Source organism: Apus apus, chromosome 4 (assembly GCF_020740795.1).
Source record: "Apus apus isolate bApuApu2 chromosome 4, bApuApu2.pri.cur, whole genome shotgun sequence".
NCBI classification, from domain to species: Eukaryota; Metazoa; Chordata; class Aves; order Apodiformes; family Apodidae; genus Apus; species Apus apus.
Window position 1 is genome coordinate 74,701,069 of NC_067285.1, and position 9,206 is coordinate 74,710,274.

The 9,206-nt window shown below is 41.8% G+C and overlaps 1 protein-coding gene across 1 annotated transcript; it reads left to right on the forward strand.

Moving 5' to 3' along the window:
- The first annotated feature begins 769 nt into the window (after positions 1–769).
- MSMO1 (methylsterol monooxygenase 1) lies at positions 770–9,206 on the forward strand. The gene is made up of 6 exons (XM_051618732.1): positions 770–868; positions 2,424–2,733; positions 3,765–3,913; positions 4,744–4,870; positions 6,593–6,747; positions 8,234–9,206. Exons 2-6 carry the CDS (start codon positions 2,479–2,481, stop codon positions 8,439–8,441), a joined length of 894 nt encoding a protein of 297 aa, XP_051474692.1. The 5' UTR covers positions 770–868; positions 2,424–2,478; the 3' UTR covers positions 8,442–9,206.

Genomic DNA, 9,206 nt, shown 5'->3' on the forward strand with positions numbered 1-9,206 from the left:
TGCTGCGATTTAATGACTGATGAGCTTTTTACTGCTCATATTGTACCACGCTCTGTGGGTTTGGTAGCGGGCTTCACGGGTAACGCTTTATTTGAATTCTGCATCTACATTATTGGTACAATTTTACCTGCACCACATCAAAATCAAGGTGTCTGGGGTTCTGGTCCGTTGCTGCCCTGACGCAGGCCGGAATTTCAATGCTATTTACCCAAGGCAGGGAGCCTGCGCAGGCCCGCGGCCGCCACCCGCCTCCTGCCGCAGCAGCAGCAGCGCCGGAAGGGCTGCGAGGGCCGCTCCTCCCGAAAAAGGAGCAAGTCACACCGTTCCTGTTACGGAGCCAGCGCCAGGAGCAGCGCGGATCGCAGCAGCGGGCAGCGGCAGCTCCTCTCACCACCGCACGCCCGTGGGCCGCCGCCCCGTGGGCTGCGCTCTGACTCCCTCCTCCTCCCGGGATGTCTTCCGTCAGTTTCTGCGGCCGAGAGCCACGCCCGGGCCGGCCGCGCGGAGCCCGGCAGCCGGAGCGCTGCGTAGGCGCTGGGCGGGGAGGCCCCCGCCCCGCCCGTCCCGCCTCATCGCGTCTGTGGCGTCACCCGCCTCCCTCCCGCCGCATTGGCCGCGCGCCGAGGTCTCACTATCCTCACTCCACCCCTCCAGCCAATGGGGGCGCGGGAGCCGCCCCCGCGCCCCGGCCCGCCTGCCGCCTGACGCCGCCGCCGCCGCCAGCCGGCCAATGGGCGCCGCGCCGGGCCTGGCGGCGCGGCCAATGGGAGGGCGCGCTCCCAGAGCCGGGATTGTTAGCGCTGCGCTCGGGGGCGTTGCTGCTGCTGCCGCTGCTGCCGCGGCGCGAGGGGCCGCCGCTGCCGCCCAGGTGAGGGGCCCGTCGCCGGGCAGGGGGAGCGGGCGGGCGGGCGCGGCCTGGTTCGGAGCGTCTGCGCCGTTGCCGGCTGTGCGGCTGCTCCCGGCGCTGCCGTGCGGCGCGGGGCCGGCTGCGCGCGGGGCCGGCAGCCCGGCTGCTCCTCCTGGGCGTTCGCCTCATCATTCCCCTTGACGCCGTCGTCGCCCGCGCGTGGCGGCCTGTGCCACCTCGCAGGGGCCGGACGAGCCAGATCCAGGTGCGGGCTGGCCTCTGTGCCCTCGGCTCGCCGGCTGCCTTTGGAGGAGGGCGAGTAGCCCTGCGTGTGCCCATCGGTTTGGGAACGGCGGGTGTAGGCTTCGTTGGCAGCTGCTGTAGAGCATCTGCCGTTAATGGTATCTGCTGTGATGTCTTTGCTGGTGGCAAGAGATGGTGGCGTCTCAGTGGCTGTTGCTAAGAAAGACGGAAACTGGTGATGTTGGATACTGAACTTGGAGCGTTATTTGCGTTGGACCTAGTCATGAGTCTATCAGCTGGGGACTAACCAGCATCCCTCTGGCCTGCGAGCCGTGGAAGACGGACCTGTTAGAAGGGGTCCGGAGGTGGCCCACGAAGATGATCAGAAGGCACATTACCTGGGGACAGTCTGAGAGACCTGAGGTTGTTCAGCCTGGAGAATACTCTGGGGACACCTTACTGTGGCCTTTCAGTGTGTAAAGGGGGCTTATAAGAAAGATGAGAAATACTTTTTTTGCTGAAGCCTGTAGCAACAAGATAACGGGCCACCATTTAAAGCTAGAAAAGGGTAGATTTATATTGGGCATAAGGAAGACATTTTCTGTTGTGAGGATGGTGAGACTCTGGAACAGGTTGCCCAGAGAAGTTGTGAATGTCCCATCATTGGAACTGCTTAAGGTCAGATTAGACAGGGCTTTGGGCAACCTGTTCAAATGAAAAATGTCCATGTCCATGGCAGTGGGGTTGGACTAGATGACCTTTAAGGTCCCTTGCAACCGAAACTGACACGCAGCCTACTCTGTGGAAATGGCAGAAGTTTTGTGCACATGCAGGAATGTTGCCTCTATGTTTTTGGGAGCTGTGATGACAACTCTGTGGGAAAGGTGGGTTGCCTCAAGCTACCTGCAGTTTAAAGGCAGTCTGCTGAGTTGATGTAGTTTGCATAGATTCTGGCTCACGGCTATGAGAAGAATGAGGCTGGATAATCAGGAGAACATGGTTAATTTAATTTCTAAATCTGGTCTGAACCTTTCTGTGCTCTTTTAGCACAGAGCACAACTATCCTGCCGAAGACTTGAAACAGAATTGGGTAATATTTACAATTTTTTTTGTCCTTTTGCTCCCTTGACCTAACCTCAAAACTTGAGAGCTGATTGCCTCAAAATGTTTTGCCTCTCAGACCGATCAGAAGCATTGTTCTTTCACACTAAACTGTGCAAAAAGAGTATTCCCTTCCTATTTTCACTTTAAAACTAGGTAACAACTAAGATAATTCATGGGCTTTTTTCTGATTATTAACTAATGTTTATTAAATTTTTCTCAAAATTTGCAGGTTACTGACAGACAACTGCAGAAGAACTGTAATTGTGATGCTGTATGATTGAACAATGGCAATGAATGACAGCGCTAATATCTTGAACTCTGCTTATCTGGCAGTGGAATATATAGACTCTTTCTTGCCTGACAATCCCCTGCAGCAACCATTTAAAAATGCCTGGAATTACATGTTGGATAACTACACAAAGTTCCAGATTGCGACTTGGGGATCACTGATAGTTCATGAAGTTTCGTACTTCTTGCTCTGTGTTCCTGGATTTGTCTTTCAGTTTATACCATACATGCAAAAGTATAAAATTCAGCAGGTAAGATAGAGCTATGAACTGCACACTTCCTGTCTTTGAATATGTGAAGTAGAACATATAATTGCAGTATCCTAGTTTCAAATTTGTATGACTCTCTTTCCTGTATTACTGGACATACTGGAAGTGGCAGAACAAATTTACAACATTTAAGGAGAGAAAGAGAAGTGGATTTTGGGGAAGGAAAGGAGTTATTTCCGAGGTAGGGTATTTTTTCCATCATGGTGGTATAGAGAGGGAAGGGTATGTTAATTCCTGTGTTGCCCAAGTTAATTTTTCTCCATGTAGTTTTATATATCAACGGGGAAGATGCAGTAGAATCACAGCTTCTGGTGGCAGAGGTGTGTCTTAGTAGTAGGAAAGAATTACATCGTATGTATATTTCACAGTATTGCTATGGACACTCTCTTGAAATTATTTTGAAGTATTTTAACAATGGAGAACGCCTAGGATGCACTGCACACTCCTAATTGGTAGCAAAGGCACATCCAATATCTAAAAATTATTGTTTTCCCCCAGTTCTTTGTAATATGAATTACAAATTAGTAATACCAGTTTCTAAAGTTATCACAGCAACTGGTAAAATGTATCCCTGCAAAAACTGGATGTTTTCAAGATAACTTATTTCTTCCAAGCTTCTATCTTCAGCTTCTCTTTGTATTGTTTTAGTTATGGAAATACATACCATTATTTTAACTATGGAAATAAAAACTTAGATTTATGTTAAACTGTTGAATATGAAATGTTCCTGTTAATTACAAACATTGAAATAACAAGAATAGTTTGGGGCAACTGGCAAAAAAAACCTCTGTTAGGAGACACTTACTTTAAAATTCACAGAAAGCTAGCTTAGACAAACAAGAGGTTTTGATGAAACTGAAACTGAACCCAATCCCATGGAATTTGTTTTATGGGAGGACCTGCTGTCTGTCTTCCAAGGTGAAATGAAACTGCCTCCAAAGCAGTTTCTGCAGCACTTCAGCTATATGCAAAAGAATTATGTAACGTGACTGATTCTTCTCCCTTCTTCTTAGGATAAACCAGAAACATGGGAAAAACAGTGGAAGTGTTTCAAAACACTGCTCTTCAATCACTTTTTCATTCAGCTTCCTCTGATTTGTGGCACCTATTACTTCACAGAGTATTTTAACATCCCCTATGAATGGGAAGAGATGCCTAGATGGTAAGTAGATTTTTCTGGTATGTTGACGATAATGCATAATAATTTTCTGGCCATGTAAATTGTGTTTGCTGATCTTGTTTCTGTTGATATTTAAGTACTATAATAGCTAGTTAGAACTTTCTAGATTTTTATATTTTTTTTTAAGTAGCCCCAGATTGTTCTGATACTTGGAAGAAGGGGTGATTGGAAGGAAGTGAAGCAAGATTCATGATGGTATGGATTAAATATTGGACTTCAGGGGGTTTTATCCAACATTTTGTGATTCCTCCTAAGGGTTACTTCCCTCCACCTTCTTTTATATCATAGCAGCAGTTATGTTTCTCAAGTGAGTAAAGGTACCACCTGCTTCACCTTTTCCTTTTTTACACTAAACTTGCAGACTTTTAAACAAAACTGAACAAGTTATAAATGGCTTTTCATTTTGTGGTGGTGGTTTTTTTTTTTTAATTCTGATAGCTGTCTTTTACAACAGAAGCCCATGTTTCTTAGAAATTTATTTTCTATCTGGTTTAAATAGCTGATGCAGCTCTGTTTTTATATCTACATCTTACACAGTCTACAGATACTCTTAATAGACTATTGAAATTACAGTTTGTTATTTTGCGTGATCATTCACTTCAGCTTATCAACAGATGAGCTGATAGGTACAAGGACTAATGTACTTGGCAATTAACATTTTCAGTATGTGAAAAAGGTGATGTCAATGCTTTGTTATTAAATCAGTAATATACTTAAACGTTTCACGCCCTTACTAGCATATGACTTTTATCTTTCAAGATTGTGAATTTGTTGTTATATTCTATAACTAACAGTTTTTCTCCTTTTTAAAGGTATGTTCTAGTTGCCCAGTGTTTTGGATGTGCAGTGATTGAGGATGCCTGGCACTATTTCCTGCATAGACTGCTGCATCACAAGAGAATATACAAGTATATCCATAAGGTTCATCATGAGTTTGTTGTATGTATTCCCTCATTATTATTTTTAGTAATTTTTAGTATATGCAGTTTCACACAACTTCTTTAAAGGTCTTATTTGAAAAACTTAAGAATTCTGCATCCCTATGACAGTGAGTTAGATGTCTTTTCTTGAGCTCTTTGTCAAGAATAGTAATCTCTTTGTTTCTGAAAATACCTCCTGAAATTTTCTTTCGTTTAATGGAAATGAAAGGTGGCACTCATGTCTTTTGAAGCGTGTTCATGTATCTCTTGAGCTAGGTGAAAGCAAGTTGTTGAAAATGGGTTACATGCTTGATTCCTAGGGGAGGAATGTGGGTTTCTGGTTTTGGTTGTTCGTCAGTTCTCTGGCACCTTGGGTGTTACCCAGAGCATACCAGTCCCCAGAACATGATCCAGATGCGTGGCTCCTGCATAACCTGAGTGTCTGCATGATGTGTGTGGGATATATGATTCAGGGAGTGATTAGAACTTTGGATATAGGCTTCTGGATGCAGTATAGCCATTTGTGATACTGCGTTGACATCACAGTGCAGTACAGAGATGTTTTGGGTGATTCTTCATTTAGCATTGTTGGAGCTGACGTTGAGCAGGTTGATTGGAGGTGATACTGTTCTGAGCCAGGTATGGCTCAGCAGCACTTAGGGTTGGTATAGCTGTATTAAGATAGCACCATTGCTGGATCACAGAAGCCTGTGCTACTGTGTTTGTCTACTGCTGTGTTTCAGTGTATAAACCATACGGTGCCTAAGGTAACCTGCAAGCTGCTGGTCAGGGGTGGTTTATACTAGCTGTGATACTAGAGAAGCTGGGTAATAATTGATGCATGCATGCATACATACATACACCTGCAGCAGCAGCTCTTCTCTTGCTTTTGGCTCTAGCAGGACCGGTTTCTGGCCATTATTTTCGAGTGGTTAGCAGTTCACACAGAAGTGATCTGTAGGCTAATGGCTTTTTCACTAAAAACTTTCCCAGATAGTAAAAGGTGATTTTAAAAATCACGCTTAAGCTGAAGTGGATTTTGTTTTGGCCCTGATAATCGAACTTAATTATTTTTTAAATTATTATCTTTCCATGGTGGTCTACATTTGAAAACTCTCTGTGGAAGTTGTTTTTTTTTGTAAACCACATGTAGGAATGACTGGAGTATGTGCATGTGTATATGTATGTAAAAATGCACATATATAAAGAAAAAGTTTTATGTCAATCTCATAATATTTGAAGAACAAGAATTTATCTTAAAAATTGTCAAAGGTGGTGGGAGGGGGCTTTTAATTATTTTCAAAATAAATTTCTAAGTGAATCCTGACTCTGCGAATATTTTGGCTTCCTTCTTTCTTCTGCTTCCAAGACTGGATTGTATAGCAAAGCTGATAGGAGCTTCCCAAACACTTAATATTCCTGAAATAATGATTTGGCCTTGGGTAATGGTAAGCCTAAGTTAAAAGTTTTCAACTTTACTACTAGTAGTGGAGTATTTGGAATCACTGATAGAATAGTAATCCTTATGGCTTTGGAATACTGTTTTCCCAATTAGGAGCTGAAGAATTCTATTGAGACCCTTACTCAGCCAGAACATTTCCTTTACCCACAACATCATTCCGTTTGTCCTGTTGTAGTCTTGTGGGGCAATGGGGAGGGGAAAGTACCACAAAATGATTGTTCTGATTTGAGGGTATAGAAAATAAAAAATGGTGACTGTTTTTCTGTCATCTCTTTCTAGTCGCCATTTGGAATGCAAGCAGAATATGCGCATCCCCTGGAAACACTTATCCTTGGAGCTGGCTTTTTTATTGGAATTGTTGTTTTCTGTAACCATGTGATTCTTCTGTGGGCATGGGTGATATGTCGCTTGATGGAAACCATTGATGTCCACAGGTGAAGTCCTTACTGCTTTTTAATAATTGCTTTTTCTCTTCTCCCTCAGTCTGTCTTAAACTTGCCTGTCTCTTTCACAGAGCTTTACTGTTTATTTTGCACTGAAGTGCTTTTATGCATCTAAAAAAGAATGACATAATCTGAAGAGTTTCACTGTCTCCTGTTTTGAGGTAGTGTTAATAGCAAATGTTGCTGATTAAAATTCTGCAGACTGTAGCTAGAGCATCTCAAGGAGGGTTTCAGAATCTAGGTGCCTCATTAGGATGTCTGGCTCTTGCTGTTTAGTGTACAAGTGACCTTATACATATGAGAACACTTGAATATGAAATATGATATTCCAGACGAGTTCTTTCCATTTAATATTTTGTCAGCCTGTTTTCCTGGACAGGAGAAGCGTTAAGGCTATACAGTCACTGTCATTTTATAAATAAATAAATAAATGTTTTTAATTTATTTTATCGTGGTAGTTACAAAGGGCAGGACTTCTTGTCTCTGTAGTATAATTGCTTTCAAATTTGGCTCTGAAATGCTAGCACCAATCCTGGTAGACTTAGTTGGGTTCATCTGAAGATAAATGAGTTTTTCTTTCCTATGTTCAAGAGGATGGGGAAAGTCAGAGTTCATTTTTTAAATGCTAGTACTACACTCATCTGTAAATATCTCATGAAGCATGTAGTGTCTTACCAGAAGTTGAGTATCAAGTGTTACAGTGGAACATGAGCTACTAACTAGTTCATCATACACATCATTGCTGGTTTAGTTATATATTAGTTGTAGACTGAGAAATATGTGTTGTGACACATAAAGTAATGATGCAAAATATTAATCTCCTTTGATTATAATTTTAGATTTTTGTCCACATAAGATGTTTATAACAAATTGCCTTGTGCTGTCCCCACTAGGTGGTGGTAAGATGCTATCCAGTAGTACTAAGCAAGCATGAAATCCCTCTGAAGCATACTATTCTGGCTTTACTGTTACTTTCATAATATATTTTGAATTTTAAACATTTGAAGAACTTGCAGTAAGAGTAGAAATAAAACTGTAGTTGATTTGAGATGCTGTTTGATGAGCAGATGAGCTTGTATTGATAGCTTGTCACTAAACTATAGCATTGTTTCTTCCTCCTTCCTAAGGTTACTCTTGAGTCAGTTAAATCTGCTAAGCCAGCAAGAAGTCAGCCATTGTGTTTTGTTGTGGGTTTTTTTTTAGGTAACTCACTTTATTAGGAACAGGAAAAAAAAATTAAGTGAGCTGAAAATTTCAGTAAGTGGCTAAGACTGTTGTGGGATAGTTTACAGAAGCATTTGGCTAAGATGAGGGGGGGGGTGTCTTGTTTTCCTATTAAGTCAATATCACAGTGTTTACCTCAGAGCCTTATGATACCAAAAAATCTTTTATAAAAACAGCAAGTTACTGTCTATATTTTGTGGTTTATATCTGGGAAAATCCTTACTATGGTTGCTTTTCCCCCCACCCCCTGTAGTGGCTACGATGTTCCGCTGAACCCTCTTCATTTGGTGCCTTTCTATGCTGGGGCCCGTTTCCATGATTTCCATCATATGAACTTCATTGGCAATTACGCTTCAACCTTCACATGGTGGGACAGGATCTTTGGTACAGACTCTCAATTCATTGCCTATCAAGAAAAAGAGAAGAAGCAAAAATTCATCATGAAGAAGAAGGCTAACTAAATTTCCAGTGTAAAAATCCTGATGCTAATACTGGTAGTCAGTTTTGCTTTTGTGTAAAGCAAAATTAGTGATCAAGTGTTAAGGATAAATCTTGTTCCTTGGCTACTAAGTGATAAGGAAAAATGGCTAATTACACTGCATTATCTTCCTAATGGGAATGCTTTCTATTTTATATGTAAGTACTGCATATATTTTAGCTACAGATTTAAAGACGATGCAAAAAACTGAGATGACTTGCGTCTATCCCTTTTTTTAATGTGGAAAAAAATATTCAGTTTTATCTTTAAGGTTCCCCACTTTGGATCCAGGTAGAATTGTATATGTACACTGAAATTTACTTAGTTTTTTTAAATATATATTCTTAAATTTGTAATATCAAAAGCAGAACATATTAACTAATACTATCACTGTATTATTTAAATATTGGGTAAAGGTTGCTTAAAACCAAAACATCTGTTAAAAGGAAGCTTGGACAGGCCTTTTGCACACTGGATAATGCAGACTGTTAATAACAGAATACTTGGCTAAACATGAGTTAGCAGAGACATTCCTGATCAAGATTTATTATGTTATTTTAGAATACAGGTAAAAAGAATAGAAGTTTTTATTTGAATAAACTGTTTTTTGCTGCTCTTTCAAAGTTGGTCTGTCAGTGTAGTTAGCATTTACATTGCATTCTTCTCTATGTGTTGTAATTTGCTGAACTGACTTGTTGCTATATTTGCACTTGTGACTGAATAAATAAATGTGGTTTGGTTTCATGCA